The 19,617-nt window shown below is 58.6% G+C and overlaps 1 protein-coding gene across 15 annotated transcripts in view; it reads right to left on the bottom strand.

The window, feature by feature from the left end:
• The window catches only part of DAB2IP (DAB2 interacting protein), a 272,314-nt gene that overhangs the window by 14,059 nt on the left and 238,638 nt on the right, over positions 1-19,617 (bottom strand). For 14 of the 15 annotated variants that reach the window (XR_003092149.1, XM_014526707.2, XM_025193999.1 and 11 more), the window contains 6 exons: positions 11,778-11,922; positions 9,571-9,715; positions 7,158-7,394; positions 4,026-4,227; positions 3,233-3,411; positions 818-1,691 (listed from right to left, as the gene is read on the bottom strand). Coding sequence is in view for 14 of the 15 variants with exons in the window: in XM_014526707.2 (XP_014382193.1) it covers positions 818-1,691; positions 3,233-3,411; positions 4,026-4,227; positions 7,158-7,394; positions 9,571-9,715; positions 11,778-11,922 (1,782 nt within the window). In the remaining variant the exon portion in view is untranslated. The remainder of the gene's footprint in view (positions 1-817; positions 1,692-3,232; positions 3,412-4,025; positions 4,228-7,157; positions 7,395-9,570; positions 9,716-11,777; positions 11,923-19,617) is intronic. The other variant, XM_014526705.2, reaches the window with a different exon arrangement.

Below are 19,617 nucleotides of genomic sequence, written 5' to 3'. Positions count from 1 at the left end.
GTTCAGCAGTGCCTGGACCTAGAGGCACCTTTGTGCTGCGCTGTGAGCTACCCCCGTTCTTTACACGTGCATTATTTCAAAACATCTCTGGTTGAGGTACCCTCATCCTTGTGCAACTCATCTTTCTACGGGAGCAGTTTGAAACCCGGCCCCCCGTATCAGCCTAGGAAACCAGGTCCTACGTCTGGGGACAGAGGGGAGACTGAACAGAGACAAACAGGTCTTCCGGCTTCACAGGGACCCCGAGTGCTACCAAGTGCCTTTGCTTCTCCCTGCTCCTCCACCTCACCCGTCCCAGACTGCACCTGCTGGGGAGGCTCGAGGACACGACTGACAAGAGGGGGAGTATCCGGGAATGCCACAGATCGGGCAAAGCGGTCGCAACGGGACAGAGACTCCGACACGGCGGAGATCCCGATCCTTGTCCATGAGATGGAGTCGGGTTGACGGTGGCATGGGATGAGCAGCTTGCACACGGATAGGCAAAGCAGTGACGGGATGGCGGGGCAGAGCAGAAGGGCAGCGCGGGCCGTCAGCACCGTAGGGTCGTGGCTGAATTCACAGCCCTGAGACAGCCGCGCGCTGGGGGACAATACGGACGCAGCCCGTGCTGTGGGGTGACAGGAACTTCGCTGCTCTCCTCTGGGGACGGCCTGTGTCTCCAGGTGCACAGAGCATCGTGGCAGAGCCAGCCCCCCGGCCACGTGTGGTGCTGAAGGGGGGACTCGAATGCCAATCCTCCCTCACTCCAGAGCTCGCCCCCAGCTCCCCTGCCCGCCCCCAGCTCTCCGCGCTCAGCGGGACCCCCGGGACTCACCTGCTTGTGCATGGTGCGCTGCTTCATCTCGGGGCTGTCGCCCTTGGAGGAGGAGGACTGCTGCCGCAGGCGGGCCCCGCTACCCGGCCAGTCGGGCGAGGAGGACATCATGCTCCCACTGGACGGGCGCTGGTACTGGACCGTGTTGAGCAGCGAGGGCGGCGTCCTGCCCCTGGTGACGGGCGGCGGGGGCGGAGGCGGCTGGTCTATCCGTCTCTGTGGCCCGGCGCTGTTCTGCCGGGGCATGGTGGGCTGCCCGCCCTTCTCCGTCAGCGAGAGCTGCCGGCGGGCCAGCTCCCCCGTCCGCCGGGCAAAGTCCTCGGCTGCCGCAGGCGCGACGAAGCCGTGCTTGTTGGCCGTCAGCTCCTCGCTGTTGCTGTGGGAGCTGAGCGAGCTGTGGCACTCCGAGCCCGAGTCCGCCAGGCCGCGGGGCGAGAGCGGCAGCCCGGCAGCCATCTGGTACACCGGGTTTTGGAAGGACAGCGGTGCCAGGAGTTGGGGCCGGCCAGGAGCGCTCTCGGCATTGGGGGTGGTGGGGGTCTGGCCGACCCGGCGCACCGTGGCCATGCCCGCCACATTGTTCTGCTGAGTTCGTGTGGTCCATACGCCCTGTAACTGCCCGATGGACGACTGACTGTCATTGAGAGAGTCAGCAGTCCCGGGCGCGTTGGCCCCGCCGTCCAAGACGCGATTGTCCTGCAAGTCCACCATGGACAAACTCTTGCTGCCATTGGACATCTGCACGTCAGGCTCATTGGCCTCCGAATAGCTGGAGCTGCGGGCAGGGGAGGGCTGGGCCCCAGCAGACCTTGTGACAAAAAACAAGTCCTTGTTTTCAGGGGTGGGAGACGGTAACCGGGTGAAATCTATCAGACTGCAGGGAGACAAAGGCACAAGGGGAAGGGGGAAGAAGAGAGAAGATCCGTGAATGCTACACTGCAGCAGCAGACCGCTGGGGAAAACGGCGTTGCCAGTTGGGTAGACACAAGCCAGCATGCGGGGGCTCTGTCTTGCTCCATCGGGGAAGAAAAGTCTGGGTAGAGGAGGGGGCAACACGCCTGGAAGTACCCGTGCGCTGCTGGGCTGTCCGCCGTGCGAGCGGGGAGGCGTGGGCACCAGCGCTCTGGCGTGAGTGGGCCTGGTGAAGAGCAGGAGGACACAAGGGTCTAGCTGGGTGCAGGACAGAGGCCCCGTCGGGACGTGCTCCATCAGACACTACAACTGGTGTCAGTCATCCCACCCAACACCGGCCCTTTGCTCAGGTCCAGGCAGACGGGCAGGCGGCTGGGGAAATCCACGGGAAGAGAGCGAGCGAGCGGACTCTTACATTGCAAGCGCTTGGGGGCAACGATTCCCTTTGTGTACTGTGGCGTTAGCGCCCCGCACAACGGCAGGCACCCCGGTAGACTAGGCACCTACGTGCTACCACGCTGCAAACAGCAAACAGCCCCCGTGGCGGCTGCTCTCCGTGAAAAGGCAGACAGCTCAGAGGGCTGAGGACCAGTCCCCCGCTCCTCCTGCCGCCCCAGGTGGCTGCATCGATTTGCAGTGGCTAACACAGAGAGGGCTTTGCAGCAGCTTAACGCAAATGCGCCTCTGATCAAAGACGGTGCGTTGGTGAGGCAGCGTCGGGACCGGCGCGCGCCGTTCTTAGGAGCTCTCCCTGGCTCAGCATGGAAACAGCTGTACCCCACGCTGGGATGCATTAGAGATGAAAGCTCTGAGTGGAGCCAGTCCGGCTGCCTCGTGCCATCTTTCATCCATAATTAAATTGTTAAATAATGGGTGTTTCCATTCGAGATCCGCTCTGCATCTGTGTGGGCTCCGATTCACCCTCCACCAGCACAGGGACAACTCCCCAATGGAGTCCGTGCCCCCCACAAATGCTGTTCCTCCCATCATGAGCCCAGCCGGCATGCATTAGGGGACTGCACCGGGGTGTTGTTTCTTGGGGAAAATAGCTAGGGGTTTGGTGTATCAGTTCTGATATAACACAGGCAGGGCAGGAGGAAATCCCTGACCCGCAAGCTCCTAGCAGAGGGGGTTCAGGTAGCAGCCAGGGATTTAGATGTGACACCAGTTCAGTGCCTCGTGAGCTGGACAGGCCCAGCCTCGCAAACCTTTCATGGCCTGGAGCTCCCAGGGAAGGTGAAGGCCACTGCATGCACTGTGTATGCTCGCAGGACGGCCCTCTCCAGTGCTCACAAGAGCCAGGGGAGTAGCGCCGAGCTGTGACCGCAGGCTGAGCCGACAGGAGAGCAGTCCTGGATCCCAGGCTCCTTTTGCTCAGCACCTCACCCTCCTTGGCGGGCAGCACTAAGAGAGCGGGTCCACACCCAGGACCTAGTGCTCAGCCTCCCGGAGGCTTTCCTCCCGACGCGGCGCAGCCTCAGGCTCTCTCGCACACGCTCTTACCCAGATAAGTCATTCTCTATCACCATTTTCTGCAGCCCCGCAGAGATGCTGTTGCCAGCGCTGGGCGTGGACGCGGTGTGGTCGGCCGTGACCGAGACCTGCACGCACGCCGGGTTATTGAGCGCCGTGTTGACGTCCCTCAGGATCCGAGGCAGAGGCCCCAGTTTCGTTGCCATCGCCTGGAGAGGAACAGGGAGAGGAGCGTTTGCTGCTGCTTTTCCATGTAAAGGGAAACCTGGGCCCTCAGCTGTTCATCCACACCCGTGTGTGGGCCTGGGGCTGCCTTGGGACGAGGGGGCAGGGTGCCTGGAGGAGGCACGTGCTCCCTTGTGTGTTTTGAACAGCGCCGAGCAGGCTCACGGAGGATCCAAGTGCAGCCTGGGCTCTCTCGACCTTTGCAGCAAAAGCTGCAATGAGGAGGCACATCCAGGCCCTTCCAAGGGCAGTTTGCTCCCTGAGGCAATAGCAAGGCCTAGTGCTCAGAGCAGGGGACTGGATGGCTGTGGTTTCCAAGCCCTCATCCCTGCCTTGATTTCACCACGGTGCAAAGGATTTGCTTAGACCTGCTTGCATCACAGGGGCTGCACGGCACGAGCCGTGCTGGCAGTAGGCACAGAGGCTGCAGAAGTGCAAAGCGCTAATGGCTGGAGCGGGCACTACCAACACACGCCTTCCGGGGAGCCAGTACTGGCCACTCTTGCAAGCAGTTTGTGTGCTGAAGCCGGGCGGTATGGTGCACACGAACCTCCTGGTGACTGCCCGGGCTGGCCCCACGCGCACCCGCAGAAGGTACCTGTTCAAGCTGAGAAATGACCTCCCAGAGCAGAGAGTGCAACGTGGACAGTTCTCGGCCAAGGTCGATGTAGCCTTCAAAGCCAGCTGTATTGGAGATGGTCTCGGGATTGGAAATTTCCAGGAGGAATCGCTGCATATTCGTCCATTCGTGCTCCAGAAACTGGTTCATAAAGGACATATATTCCTCTTTGCTGCCAAATCTATGAATGAAGACAGGTACATGGATCTTAGACAGAGCCTGTGATCATTGAACATCTCATACGGGAACATCCCACACAGGAGCAGGTCTAAGCCTTGCTTCCGAAGTCCTCTTCTCTTGCTGAGCCTTTAGGATATCCAGTGAACGAACACACTGCTCAGGACCCAGGATCATTTAGGGCCTAGGAAAACACTCATTCAAGTGGGATCTGGACCTTGGAAATCAACATGAAAGCTTGACAGCAAAGCTGTGTTTGACAGAGGAGCACATCTCACCCCGTGCTGAGGACCTGTCCCTGATAGCCAGTGAATGCTATTGCTCGCTTTCAGTTAAGGAGCCCAGCACACTAACTGTAACCCCGGGAATGGCCAGGAGGTGAACGAAGATGAGCCAGGAACCCTACAATGCCTCATCTCCATCTTTGATATCTGGGATGAAGAGGGACTCAGAGAGGGCTCACCCTCTGGTTTTGCAGACCAGAGGTGCTTGAGCCCATAATCCAAATGCCCCTGAGCTCTGGAGCATCTCTTGCAGCTGGAGGCTGGTTTTGCTTTTGAGTCAGCTCTGTGTCAGTGCCAAACCCAATAAAGAAACAGAAGCTTTTCTTGGGTTTTTTGGACTCAAGCAAGCACCTAAGATCCTGTGACCATTAGGACCTAGTATTGGGGCTGGCTTGAGCAGCCATTGCAAATGCACAGACTTCTTGTTCCCAGTGTGTTGCTGACCAGCGCTGGAGCGCACCCGCCTGTCCCAGCCTCTGCCACGGGCAAAGCGACAGTCCGCAGCTGAGCGCCGGGATGCTGCAGCCACCCCGGGGCACCAGCAAACAACGTCACTGCTCACAGCCCTCCTGCCAGAGCAGGCGAGCCGCGTCTGTGCTGTCTGCACGAGAGAGACAGCGTCTGTTCCCGAGTGTGAAAGCTGGGAAGGTGCGGATGCGCCTGGCATGCGAACGCCTTGAGAGTCGAGCTCCGAATACACTTACTGCCAGGTAAGGCGAACTCGAAATGGAGATGCGAGGGTCTCGCTGCCCTTCTCTTGGGAGACTTTGTGCTCAAAAGCTCATCTCAGATCTCACCCATCTATGCTGCTGGTCCAATAGAAGATATCACCCCCTTAAATATCCCTGCCCCTGGCATGCTGCCTGGACTATCCCTGCTGCAGCATCGCTCCCACACTGCCTTGTCAAGTCAAGCATGCTTGGCTCTTGGGCAGAGACATGTCATCACGGTCCCTGTTGCAGCAAGAGCAAAGCCAAGATGCTTCAAATGGCTCCAGAAGAGTCGGGGGCGCCTTCCTGCTTTAGAGCGGAGGGCAGGCACTGGGCTGAATTCACAAGCACTTTCTCTCTCAGGTGTAGACTCGTTATGAGTCACAAGCCAAGCGAATGCAGTGTCTTGGCCAGGCCTTGAGCTCAAACCCGACAACAGGGCATGGCTAGTGGCTCAGGTGCATGGACCGCTTGGCAGAGCCCAGGGTACCGCTGAGAGTGGCTGTGGGCACTGACGGAGCAGGCTGCACCCGGGACAAAGCAAAAGCAAGCCAGGCTGAAGGCAGGGCAGGCCAAGACTGGGGTGTCCGGGCATGCGCTCCACGCACAGTCTAGCTATGGCCAGCTGAGCCTTGCTGCCTCTGCGTTTGTAAGCGCTTGAAGCCAAGTAACACGAAGCACCACTTTGCAATTGGGCACGGGATGCCCCATCCCTTTGTCACGGGCCCCATCCTCTTGCAGGGCTGGATTCTTCTCTTAGACTCAAAACCTGAAAACCTTTGAGTAAGGGGCAGGGCAAACGCAGAGAGTGCCTGTCAGCCGGTGTAACACGCTTGCATGTCTCCTTCCGTGTGCGTGCACGTGTGCCCGCGTGGCTAGCCGCCAGGCTGCGCATTCGACCCGTCTCCACATCTAAGAAGCTTTAGACTGGAATTGTCCGTGCCCGTTTCCGAGAGCGCATTGGTTTGTTATCAAAGCTCAGGATAAGGAGCTCAGAGCGTCTACCAGAGCCGGTGGAAAGATTTTCAGAAATCTCTTGCTTTGTTTCCACCAAACCCCTGCGCTTAGCTAGAAATTGATAGCTTCCCCAGCTCCTTTTCATAGCCTCTGAGTTCAGAGAAGCTCATTTCAATAACTGCGAGGGTCACTGAGCTCAGTCCAGGGAGAAAAACCTTCCCTACATGTAGGTCCACTGACACTGGCGGGATCTAGGGTTTGGTCAGAGCGGTGCCTCCAGCGAGACAGCTAAAATCCACACGCCTTTGGTCATGGCAAGTGAGGCGCCTTCTGTACCAAGCCCGGCCAATTTAGAAACCAGGCATTTCAATGACGGCCAATCTGCCGCTCTGGGTTGAGAACAGACCGTTGCCCATTGTTTTGGAAACTAATGGGCGTGTGGCTGCAGGGCACCGACCTTGCAGAAGCAGCACAGGTGTCTGTGCAAGCCCCCCTACCTAGGGCTTGGCCGCAGCTGGCAGCCTGGCATCCAGCTACCCTGGCTACGGACTGTCCCGCAGCGGGAATTCAAACGGCCCCTCAGTCTCTGTGCAGCGGTTTCCCACCTGTGGCTGTTCCCCGGTGCAGTGCAACAAGCAGCTCTCAGCCCGGCTGCCAAGGCAGCCACCACATGTGGCACTAACTGCCCCCCCGGCTGCTCATTTTGGCAATCCCAGGGACCCCCGTCTCACCCCACCCTGGTCCTGCTTCCCTTCAGGTCCCTGCCCATATCCCCCGACTTCAGGGAGAGCGGGGTCCCCACGGCTCAGGCTGCGGTATGCTGGCAGCGTGGTACAGGGATGCCTGCTCCGTGCTGCCACACAGGACAGAGGCCTTCAAGGTGTGCGAGCCCAGCACCAAGCACGGCCTTCAAAACCGACGAGGCTGCAAGTCCGCCTTCCCTTCGCGCTCTCCCAGCTCAGCCCTCGGCCCCCCAAACTCACTTTGCAAAGTTGGCAAGGTTCTGCGTGACCTTGGCAATGAGGGTCAAAGTGCGTGCAGTGCGGTCGTCGGGGTACTCCTGGAGGAGATTGAAGAGGGAAGGGGACATGATGGCTGGACAGAGGAACCGGAGGAACAAGGAGGCACTGATGAGGCGCTCACTGATATCCGGGCGGCCGCGGTTGCTGCACTCTTGTCTCCACGAAGCAAAGACCTCTTTGAGCTCCCTGGGGAAGACGCTGCCAAGAGAAGCCGGGGCTCGTCAGTTCAGGACTAGGCACCTCGGGCTGCTCTTGGCAAGGAGCCGCTGGGTGCTCTGCCGGCCAAGAGGAAGGATTCACCTACCAAAACCCCTTTCCCTCTGCCTTGTTCCCAGGGCACGAACTCTGGCTCTTCACCACCAGAAGCCTCCATCTCTACATCTAAGGGAGGAGCTCATCTAACGGACAGCAGTAGTAGGTCCCTACCCTCTGGGGGAGTACCCAGGGGACCGTATGGGAAGATTTCCAGCTGCAAAAAAAGGCAGACCAGGAACTGGGTTTGGGACTTGTGGCCCATTCGTGCCCATTCCCGGCCAGCTCCCTGGGCTGGGTGTTTGGCCTTAGCATTAAAGGCCTGCTGTCTTGCGCCCGCCCCGCTGCCATCTTCCCACCTGTGCTGCTGATCTGCTGGATACACCCACCCCGAAGGGACGCTGGACAATGGATCCCAGCGTGCCACGGCCGGTTGCTGGCATAGGACCGGCACTCCCAGGAAGCCAGCTGGCCCCACGTTTGAAAAGCAAAGCAATTTAACTACAGCACCCCGTGGAAAGAAACAAGCCCAGGAGGGAGAGGGATGGGGGTTTCTGCTCACAGCCAGTTTAGCCGACAGCAGCAGCCCCGCTCTCTGCAGGGCCCAGGGGGAAAATGCACGGAGCGTGCTGCGTGTCCTGCCCGGCATGGGCAGACAACACCACACAGGCTACACCCGGCCTGGGACGCTGGTCTCCCCCTCCAGACAGCCCTGGGCCCAGGACAGTGCCACCCATCAGCCAGGGGCTCTGACCTGGAGCGTGGCTGGGGACAGCTCTCCGGCTCTGTGTGCTGCTCCCGGGCTCCAGCAGAGCCAGGTCTCGGGGTGCTAACAAGCAAGTATCCCTCCCAGCACTAGCACTTGGGGGCGAGACCAGTGCTGCCCAGGGCAGAGGCCATCGGTCTGTCAGGCTCGGCTGCACCTGAGCTCGGGACCGCTGGGTTTCATGTCCCCTCCCGGTTGCATGTACCCTGCATCCGAGCACCACGCTACAGGTCCTCGGCCACTGAGCGACCCAGCAGGCGAGAGCTCCCTGCCCCTCGGCCAGCAACGCGCTCCGAATCTGCGTCCTCGCTAGCTCCTGCCCATCTGCTTCTGCCTGCTCACAAATGTTCCTCCTCCGTCTGCTCCGTCTCTGCCCATCTTGGGCAGCCCAGGGCTCTTCCCACTTGAGACAGCAAAGGCTAGTTTTAGGCACGTAGACTGGATGGAGCCTGCTCGCTTGAGAAAAGGAGCGGTCTCAGCCAAAAGCCCGGTGTAGCTGGGATCTGCTGCCAGCACTGCCCATGCAAACCCAGACCCCTCTGCCCCGAACCCCCTTGCTGCAGTAGACCTCACACGGCCAACACACGGTGGCTGGATAAATCCAGCTGCCTGCCTACGAAGGAGCCGAGCCCCCCGTGCTTTGTCTCTCTTGCCCAGCAACGCTGGCAGATTTCAAGCCCGAATGCTCTGGACGGGTCGAACGGCTACTGCAGAGCAAACCTCCACCCCACGGGCGCCCGCAGTCACGTGCAGCCCCGGTGGCTCTCGCAGGCTGGGAGCCTGGAGCCACTAAACTGCGCGGCGACGGATGGGATGTGGTTTGCAGCGAGGGCCTTCATCAATCACTACCAGCTTCCCTGTAACAGGCTTCCACACGCCAAATTTCTGCTTACGCTGAAACTCTCCAGATGTCCAAATCATGTCGTAATTATAACAATTTTCAGTTATTGTAGACCTCTTTCCTCTCTCTCCCCTGCGGATGAATCTGCAGACTCTATTTAAAGCGAGATCTTTAAGTACGAGGGTACCTTGGCCAATCCCAGATGCCTGTCACCCAATTAAGTCCTCGAGAATCACTGAGAACAGCATCCCGGTTACTTCACCCTTTTTCTCAAGGAACGGCTGAAGAGGCCAATTCCCTGACACATCCTTCACTCCCCCTGCGTCACTTGTTGAGCCTCTATTTAGACTGACTTCCTAGAGCCCCCTCAGTTATTTTTAGCTAGTTATTAATCAAACAGCAAATCATCTGGTTCTCTGACTCCTTTTCATCTCGCATGTGCCAGCAACTGCGTCTCAAGCACAGACATGCCCGTTCGCCAGCCTCGGCGCCCCCAGGTTTGCAGAGACACTGACCAGTAGGAGTTGATGATTTTGCAGAAGGCCAGCTCGCAGCACATTTTCAGGTTGCTCTGATGTTCGGGAAGGTCCGAGGACGAGCACTTGCTGGGGTCCACCTCGCAGTTTTCATCGGACTCGTACAGCGCTTTGATAAACTCCCCTGCAACACAGACAGAGGTGGCCTCTGGTGACAAGGCAGAGAGGGATGCTGCAAGGCCGCGGGTGTAAGGGTTTCACCCAGCTCCTGGCACACGGGTGACTAAGGATGGGGACTGCAGGGTAGGAGGATGTGGCTGGGCCCGTCCTCCTCCAGCCAGCTGGAGAGCTGTCTGGCAAGCATAACCCACTGTAGCTTGGCTGGGTTTGGAGCCCTGCTTTATGGATCGATACAAGAAGCCCCAGCGGGAGGCCTGGCTTCCCCAGCACTACTCCACGTTGGACAGGGTGACACAAGCATGTGGGCTGCACCCCTGCATGGTCACACTGCCATCGGCTGGTGGCGTGCGGAGGCTGGAGACAGGGCCAGCCAGCCCCAGGACCCTGGGATGGGCTGCTGTGCCCCGTGGGAGCTGCGTGCAGCTGAAGGAGAGACCCCAGAGGTAGGTGTGCTGGTCGGCTAGTACGACAGCATCACGCCAACGTGGTGCCCAGGCTGCCCTCTCCAATGCCCCCGCACAGAAGGACTCGGGCAGGGCTTGGCTCCTTCCCTGCCTGGTGCACAGTGAGGACAAGGCACCTCCCTGCTCAGCCCAAGCACTTTGCCCGGCTCCCAGGGAGCCGCAGCCTTCCCCTTCCCACGCGCACCCCACGGTTCGCCTACGTACTCGCTCCCTTCTGTCGCCCGGAACCGATTTTAATTATTCACCAGCGAGCCCGTCCAAAGTATCTGCAGCTCGAGCGGGGAGCTTGGAGCCTCTCTGCCTGCCTGCCTGCCTGGAGGTGATGCCTGCTGTTATTATCCTGCCCTATTACACGGTTTACAGGGAAGCACCATGCGCTTCTGTATTACCCGGTGACACCAGGATGAATCGCTTCCCTGATAAGAGACCTATGAACAATCATCGTCCCAAACAGCCAGCAACCCCTGCCGCCACCTCCTGTGCCAGCCGAAGGCAGCTGGGGAATAGGCACTTCTCGCCCTGACGGGACTAGCCAGAAAGCCTGGCCCTTCATTAATCTCCAGATTTTTTAGCATTTTGTAAAGGTAATCTCCTCGCAGGCCAGCCGTCAGCTGCAAATCATTAGACAGCAGGAACAAATCGCATCACTCTCTCCCCTCGGGGGTTTGGACTGAATCTGTTTGTGAATCCTTCCATCCATCTCCAGACCTAAGATTTTTACCCTGGTCCTTCCAGCGTTTCGGCACGAACCACCCCACCCACCCGCTACAAGGACCCCGGCACGCAGCCAGCACCAAGAGAGGAATTAGTGGCCAGCCAGACGGGGAGGGTCGCACATGCGTGCACCAGGCTGGACCCCTGGCCCGGGGACCCTCCGGCCAAGCCTAGGAGACTGGCTTCCACAGGAAACACCCCTCCTCCTCGATGTGCAGTGCTGTCCATGCATGGGGAACTCCTTCCCACCCTGCCCCAAAGCAGGAGGTCTGATCTGGGGCTGCAGGTGCAGAAAGGCTGCTCAGAGCCAGCTGTGTTTAAACACCAGCATGGGGTCTTCTGACAACTTGGAAAGCAACAGCCGTCACGCTAAACAGAGCAATCTCATCCGCACCCAGCAGGGACTGCGGGTCTGGGATGCGACAAGCCGTAGGTCAGCACTGTGGGGCGGCTGGATGCTAAGGCAGAAAACCTGGTGCACAAATGACCCCTTAATGCACCAATTTGCTGCCGCCTCTGCAAGCAGGCTGAAGATCCCGCTGTAGAGAACCGAACACGGACTTCACCCCGACCCCGCACAGCTGTGCAATGGGGACCCGGCCGCCTGCATGCCGGAGCATGCGGCGCTCCAGCTGGAGCCACGTGGTTTGGCTGCGTGGCCTGCTGGGAGGCATAGTCCCGAGGCAGATACTGGGGCCCTGCAATCTGCTCCACGTCATGCCTATTTCTTGTAGGCTGCAGGCTCCTGGCATCCTGACAGGGCTGCTGTGATGCCCCTGGCAGCACCGAGGCCAGACTTCAACACCCTCCCCTGACACCAGGGAAGGTGACAGGCGGCCTCTCGCAGACCAGACCCAGCCTCCCATCCCAGCTCCCGCGTGCACGTACCTAAGGCATCCTGCAAGTATTTTTGCCCCACGAGCTTCAGGTACTCCTCGATGGCTTTGGTGGCCAGCGTGTTCTCCCGGAAGATGAGGTGCTCGTTCTCTCCGCAGCGGTCCACCTCAGACATCATGAGGTCGGTCAAGAAATCCTGAAACGGAAAGCCCGTGGTGGGTCACCGTGCGCTGTCACTGGTCCTCCGCTCTGCTCTGCACAACGGTGCCTGGCAGGGTGCGGATGCACGAGAGCTGCTGCTCTGCACGGAAAAAACACTTCAGCTCCCCCCGCCCTTCCCCAGCTCCCCCCACATCCCCGTGGGAGAGACACGCCGTCTGCGTGCACCATTGCTTAGCCGCTGGAAAAGCGACCCACCCAGCGATGGCAAGTCATTAGCACAACCACTACTGTCACTTAGGCCCTGGTTTTAAGGGTGTTTCCTGCTAGGCTCCCTGCTTGTGGGTGCAAATGTCTCCACTATCTTCTGCAGCTGCATTCAGAGAGCTGACCGCACCGGAGCGGGGTTTCAATGCCTAGGGCTGCACCAGTGAATGGCTAAAAAGAGAGCCCTGAAATGCATTCAAGTGCTAACAGATCTTAGGTGATGCAGAGTCAGAAACCGAATAAATCCCCACGGGAGAACCCTTAAAATCCAATCCCACCCAAACGCCCGTTGCCCGCCACCCCGGGGAGGACCGGCTTGCTCTCAGCAGCAGCACTGCGATGAGGTGGGCCTGAGAGTAGGTTTTCCGTGAAGACAAAGCGTAGTTTCTGGAGGCGCTTTTCGGAGCTGGTCTACACACGCATCGTCCCTGATGAACTTTGTGTGCAAATGCTCTCATCTGAAAGAGGCTTAAAGCAAACAGAAACAAATGGCTCTTACTGCGGGATAAAAGCATTCGCACGCAGAGACGGCGAGGAGTAGGCAATCGGGAAGCCGTCCGCGGGCAGGGAACGGTTCCCGCGCTCCGAGCTCAGGCTGTCAGAGGCTGACACTTGATGGCCGCAGTCCAGGGAGTTTGGCATCTCAGGATGAATGCGGGAAGTCTCCGGAGAGAGTGGACATTTGGTCTGAGCTTGTATCCAAAGGCCCTTTCCAAGCAGACTGCCGGTGAGCAGATTGGGGAAGGAGGAGGCACCTCCAAGTGAGCCAAGTGGTTGAGCAGTGCCAGATTGACTGCCCTGGAGACCGTCGTCCTCTGTCCGCAGGGCGCTGACAGCGCTCCCCGGGCTTGGGCCTGAGATAAAGGGGGCACCGTCAGGCTGTCTTCAAGGGAGACAGCCAGCTCCAGTCACGGTGGGGCATTTTGCCTGTGGACACCTGCGCACCCAGGTGCGCTCCAACCGGAGCCAAATTCCTACAGGCGACCTAGAGAGCGGCCCAGCCCGACCCTGAGCTGCTTTAACCCGCCGAGGTGCTGCACTTCTGGGCCCCTTTCTCCAGACAGCACACGGGGCTATTTATCGTGGGAAAACACAGAAAGATTGATAGCGGCTCTGCAGTCCCGAGATATCCAATTGCTCACACGCAGACTGACAGCTGTAGTGCAGCTCATTGACCGCCATGATTGATAGCCAGCACTTTGCTTTCCCCTTGTTAGGGAGATTAGACATATTTACAGGACGTGGAAATCAAATGCTATTCAGCGATACCTTAACATGCACCTCCATCTTCCCCGACACCCTGTCTAAAGGCCGGGCTCCCCGAGCAACTGGCTGCGTGCGGATTCAGACCAAAATCAGTTCGCGGAGGCTCCTTCTACCGTCAGGTCTGTGAAGGATGCAGCCACGAGACCTGAACACACGTGCGCGGGATTCAGCAGAGAGCAAGACCTTCCCTGCAAAACCGGGAGCCCGGAGCAAGGACTGAAACGCCGGGTGACCCCAGGGAGGGCCAAGGGGACAGGAAGATATTGGGGCGCATTGCAGGTCCGTTCACCGTCCGGATGGGGACATGCAGTGCTGCCGCACAGCTGGGCCCTGGCACCCAGGCCAACTCCGTGAGCTGGCTGGATGGCATCTGCCACGCTCCTGCGCTCACAGGAAAGATGAGCTTTTTACAATCAGTATCTTTGGGAGGATCTCTTTAGACAGACGCGCTCACTGCCCGGCAAGCTCTTGGACCCAGAGCTCGCTCTCTCCTTCCTTCGGCTATTTTCTCTGCGTTTCACCCCTTTTATCAGCCGAGCTGGGATGAAACATTAAGCCCCTCTCCAATCCCGGGAGCTGCTATCTGTGTAACACCATCGCCTTTATCTGCCCGGGTCTCTCCCGGGCTATGTTTCAATTCCAAGCCTGACACAAGGTGCTGATTCTTAATTAGCAGCTGCTGACCTTGGCTTTCGCCTGATTCTCTTTCCTGCCACTTTCCCAACATACTAATCATCTCAGGAACGGGGAGTTTTAGCGCTCCGCTCAGCCAAGGGTTTTCTTTTTTATTTTGTCAGTCGAGGACCTGGTTGGGAGCAGGGACGCCTCGGGCCTGCGCTGACCACGGAGCTAACGCAGAGCCAGGCGACGAGGCCCAAGCCACGGCTGCCCTTGGAGCGCGAATACAAAGACAAGCCCCGGGTCCTCTCAGGGACGGCCCAGGCCAAGTTCCAGCCTGAAGCCACGAGACATTTGGCGACTTCAGAAGCCGAGAATCCAAAAATTGAAACAAAAGACCCAAAAGACACCAGAGCTGAGAAGACAGCCGGGAACTCCTTGCGTGGACGTCACCTGGTACCGACCACGGCCTGCTTGGAGACTCGTGGCAGCCTGTTTCTGGGAGATCACCCAGCCTTTGAGAGCCCTGGGTGCTGTCTTCTGCAAACTGGCCCTGTCCCCATTCCCAAATCAGAGCAAGCAGGCATCAGATCCAGACCCGAACGTCCCCGCGGGGCCTGTGATGCCATGGAAAGCTGTCCCTCGCCTCGCTCCTGGGCGGGCTCCCAGGGTATCCTGCCACGTCACGCTGCGTGCCATCCTCCCGGGCCTGGCCTCCCAGGACAGGCACGAGCCGGATCAGCTGTGGGTCACTCCGCCGGACCTCACCTTCCAACCTGCCAGCAGCTGGCACGCGGCAGCCAGAAACAGCAGGCGCGCGGCTGCAGAATCCCTCCCCGGGCCTCCCTCACTCATACTGGAGGCTGGATAAATGCAATAACAAGAGCAATAAAGCTCCCTGGTTCGGGAGGAGGGGGCTGGTTTCATTTGGGCTCCTGACTACGGAAGGAAATAATACACTTGATTTCACTGCAGTGGAGTGCGGAGGGAAGGAGGAGGCCAGCAAGGAGAGTCAGAGGCTGCTTAATAAACGATTAAGGGATTTGCTTCAGCCTGGACCCAGCCGAACCTGTGCGGCCCCTGGCACGGCGCACACCCAGAGACGACGAAGGCTGGAGGTTCGGCCGAATAGATCGAGAGCGCGCTGGTGCACTGCAGGGCTGGCTCCCCCCGGCCTTTCAGAGCAGCCACGGGGCCCGCGCTGGCCAGCTGTGGCACACGCGCCGGTGCTTCCAAAACAGACCTCCAAAGAAAGCGCATGCAGTTAGTAAACGGCCTTAGTGGCAATGAGGCCCTCTGGGACGTCTCCTCCTGATCAGCTGTGATGGGCGCTCGATACGGTCCACGAATAGCAGTAACGCACCTCCCTGTTCCCAAGGTTGTGACGTGACAGGTCAGTCAGGAGGCAACCACCTTTCCAGAGCACCTCACCGAGAGCATCCCCAAGGCTGACGGCCTCCCCCTGACCCACCCCTGAATCCCACCGCCGTGGACTGAGTCAGCGGCTGCCCGAGCCATTGCTGAGCTAGCGCCCAAGATGCACAACGCGCACCCACGCAACATGAGAGGAAGGGCACGCTCAGCTCCCCACGCTCACCTGAAGGGAGCTGGGACAGCCCGAGATAAACCCCACCCACGCCTCAGTCCCTGGATGACGCCTGGCCCCACAGCCACAGAGGCTGGTGTCACACGTGCAGCTTAACGCTCGCTAAGCGCAGTCAGGACGTGAGCGGATGCACGGTCGAGCCGTCCAGCACGTGTCCAGGGGGTTGCAAAGCCGGTCCCTTGCAGGCGAGGGCTGTCTCCAAACCCGTGCCAACTTTAAGTGGTCACCCTGAGACGAGGCCCCGAGCTCACAAGCAGCTGCAAGAACGCCTCCCTCTAACCCGTGGGGGTGGGGGCACACGTGCTTGCACGCACATCCAGGTACGCTCCCGCACCTGAGAAAGATGCCAGGAGACGAGCAGTGGGATCCCACAGACGTGTCCTCGAGACCCTACCGATTTGAGCAGAAAACAGGAGGCCTGCCCCTGGGTTTCTGGAGCCACCCTGCAGGGAGCAGTCCAGGTCTAGGGGTTGCTCCCATCCCAGCCCACACGCGATGTCCCGCGGGCCTGCACACACAGCGAGGACACTCTCACCGTGCTTGCCACAGCAACGCAGGGCTGTCCCATCGGGAAATCGCAGCACCTGAGCTTAGAAGTGCTGAGCTGCAGCAGCGTTTCCCGGGAAGGAAGAGCTGCTCTGGAGGCACCATCGGGAGCCACGGCCTGGGAAAATGCAGCCAGCGGAGATTGCACGTTTTTAGGATTTTAGAAGCCTGCCCCCTCCTGGGGAATAACTGAGGCAGCTTCCTTGCCTTTTGGGGATATGTTTGTAGCTGGATGCGCGAGAGGTTTAAATAGTCATTAACGCTAATGAGTCCTATGACCCCCGCGTGCCCGGCTCCAGAAACGCACCCCCTTCCGCGTTGGAGTTTATTGTCTTAATATCATAACGGACCGATGGGCAGATTGACTTTGAAATAATAAGGTTCTCCGCATCACGAGCCTGATTAATAGGATTGACTTAACCTTAAGAGGATTGAAGCGATAATGGTAATAAGCTTGCCGGTTATTTCAAAGAGTGGGCCCCGAGTCCAGTGGGGACGGCGGCGTGGGAGCGAGGGGAGTGTCAGGACTGCAGTTAGGAGCGGATAGGACTGGAGATTACACGTGTAGTAATGCCAGGAGGTGTCCGAACGTCAGCGTTTTAATGGTAAGAAAACAAGATGCCCTTTTGCGGCACGTGCCTGCTGTCGGGGAGAAGCAAGGGCCACCCAGGCTGCAGCCAAATAGAAACGCGGGGACCGGGGATGCCGTGGCCTGGTTTCCTGCTTCGTTTGGTGCCCGGCTATTGCACAGGACAGGCTGTGCGGGCAGAGCGGTGGCTGTGTACCTGTGCCATCGGGGCCAGCCCCTCCCAGGGCAAATCTCAGGGCTGGGCCCTGGCCCCTGCTGTCCTCGCCAGCTGTGCCAGGGGTCCCTCCCTTTCTCTGGCCCAGGCCATCCTTTGCACAAGGAAGCCAACGCTGGGGGACATATCTTCAAAGTAAGCGGTGTGGAGCCTGTGGCTGAGGAGCAACCCAGCACATGCTCTGGACACTCGTGGCCAGTTGGATTCAGGCCTGATGCAATTATAAGCCAAATTTGGAGATGAAAAATCCTTAACCCCCCTCCGCAAACTAAAGCAGCCGCCTGAGGCTGTGAACACTAAGTGTGTCCAGGACAAAAACCACGGGAGATGCTCTGGGAGCAGCTGGGCTCAGGAGCAAAGAGCAGCCCTGGGAGCACAAGTAAGTTGAGTCTCGATTCCCCTCACGGCAGCCGGCGTTCCCTTGTCAAGGCCCCACGCCTGCCACAAGCATGACAGGATGGCCCGCGGTGTGGCAGGAGTCTACCTGAGGCAGGTGTCTCCCCCTGACCCTGCCGCAGTGACACGGGCTTCCGAAACGGCCCTCCAGATATGCCCCTCCCATTCCTAGATATGAAATGGGATCCAGATGGCAAAGGAGGCATCTACTCTGCCTCTTGTCACAACACAGGTAGGGTAAAACTGAAGCCCAGATGGAGCCCGGTCACAGCATGCATCCCCCGAGCTGGACAGACCTGCACAGTCCACAACCCAAAGCAGGGCCTCGGAGTCAGGACCTGCTGGTCCTCACCCCTGGCCGCCTACTGCCCATTAGCTGTGGGCCCACTCGCCTGCCACGCCGCTAGCCCAGCCCTGAGACTGGGGCATGGCAGACTGCACGGGGCTATCATGCAAGCTGTGCAGTGACCCAGGACGGGCGTGCTTACGTGCAGTGGTGACAGGGAGTGAGAGGTGGTGGGATGCCGCATGGCCAAAACTGTGCAGAAAGGGGACACGGGTGCAAGAACGCAGACGCCCAACCTTCAGTCCTAGCCACTGCATCATGCGTCCTGGGATGTGCACGGAGCAGCCCCTTCCCCAGTGGGCCATGCGACTAGCCCCATTGCCTTCGACAGTTCAGAGAGTTTGTCCACTGGTCTCTTTAAAACCAGAGACAACACTTACGGCTTCTCTTGGGGGGAGGGAAAGCAGTGATGGACAGGATAATGTGGAGGCATCTAGAGCAGTGACCTTGCTTATGGCATTAAAGAGCTAATTGAAGGACTGAACATTAATACATCAAATGTCCACTAAATCCACACGCGCTGACTGCGTCCAACATTACGAAAACAATCCCCTCAAGCTGGCGGCAATGGTCCCTGAATACAAAGCGCTGATAAAGAGGGAATGGTCCAGAAATGCCTACGCGTGTACCGCACAACGCCAAATGAAATAACACTTATCTCTGGAGCTGCCACTCACCCTATCTCTTCCCTTTTCAACCCACATAATTATTGGCTTTAAAAGGGGAAGAAGGGGGGGGATTTTTTGTGCTTATAAAACTGATTAAAGGCATAATTAGCTTGACGACGGCTGCTATAAAATATTATCAGATAGATAAACTCTTTGTGGTGGAAACGCCACAGCTGCTGCCAGTTATATACATGCCAGGGGACACGCCATGCTCTTGGGCTCAGACCTGCGCCGCGGCTTCTCCGAGTTAACCGCCCTTCCTAGCAAGAGGGGCCATCCAAGAGAAACAGCCGACTCGGGGGGGTTATATCGCCCTTCTCAAGCTGTGCCCCTGCTCATCGGGCCTCTGCCCTCTGCTCCTAGCAAGTCCTTGGCCTGTTGAGATGCATTTCTGAGAGCGCCCTGTCAAGCACTCGGGCTGCTGACGTCCTCCACGTCTTCATTCTCCGCATTCAAGCAGCATCGCAGCCCAACCGGTGCTCTGGCCAGGTCCCCACAGCGCCGCAGAGGCGACCAAGCGGCCTCCGAGTTGCGGTCTGCTTTGTGCCCCCGGCATTTCCTCGGAGAATAATGGAAAAGGAGAAAGCAGGTTGCTTCCAGAAGGCTGGCTGGATAGAAGACTAAATCCTGAAGCCCAGGGGAGGCAAATCTTCCCGGCACAAACAAATAAGGACACAACTTCATTCCTCATTTCCATGCACAACACGGGAAATATTTATTACAACTAAACAGCCAGCTTAGCTGGAGCTTTGTCGGCTGGGCCGTCTGCTCCGCCAGCCACTGTGGGAAGGGAGTTTTTATATGTTCACGTTCGTCAAAATGGTTCCAGTATTATTAAGATCCAGGCAGGGACAATGTGGTGATGCTCATTTAAAAAGAAACATGGACCACGACAGCAATGTCGCTGGTCATAACAAGGCTCCTTTCAGGTGGGGATGGCTGGGCACGTTGCAGGGATCTCAGGATTAAATAAACTGCAGGAGCTCCGGGAAGAAATATTATACCAGCTTTGGCGGCGAGGAGCGGAGGAGCGGAGCAAAGCAGCAGCAGAGCCAAAAACAGCCCCAGCAGCCCCGGTCCCCCTCCGAGCCACCAGACCACGCGCTCGTCTCCAAGCACAACAGTGCTATTTTCAGGCCAGTCTTTTCCCCAGCATTGAAAGAGCAGAGGCGGCTGCACCCACGGCAGGAGCCGGCTCCATATGGGTCCTTTCCAG

The sequence above is a fragment of the Alligator sinensis genome, unplaced genomic scaffold (assembly GCF_000455745.1).
Source record: "Alligator sinensis unplaced genomic scaffold, ASM45574v1 scaffold611_2, whole genome shotgun sequence".
NCBI lineage: Eukaryota > Metazoa > Chordata > Crocodylia > Alligatoridae > Alligator > Alligator sinensis.
This window is presented reverse-complemented; position numbering and strand designations above follow the sequence as displayed.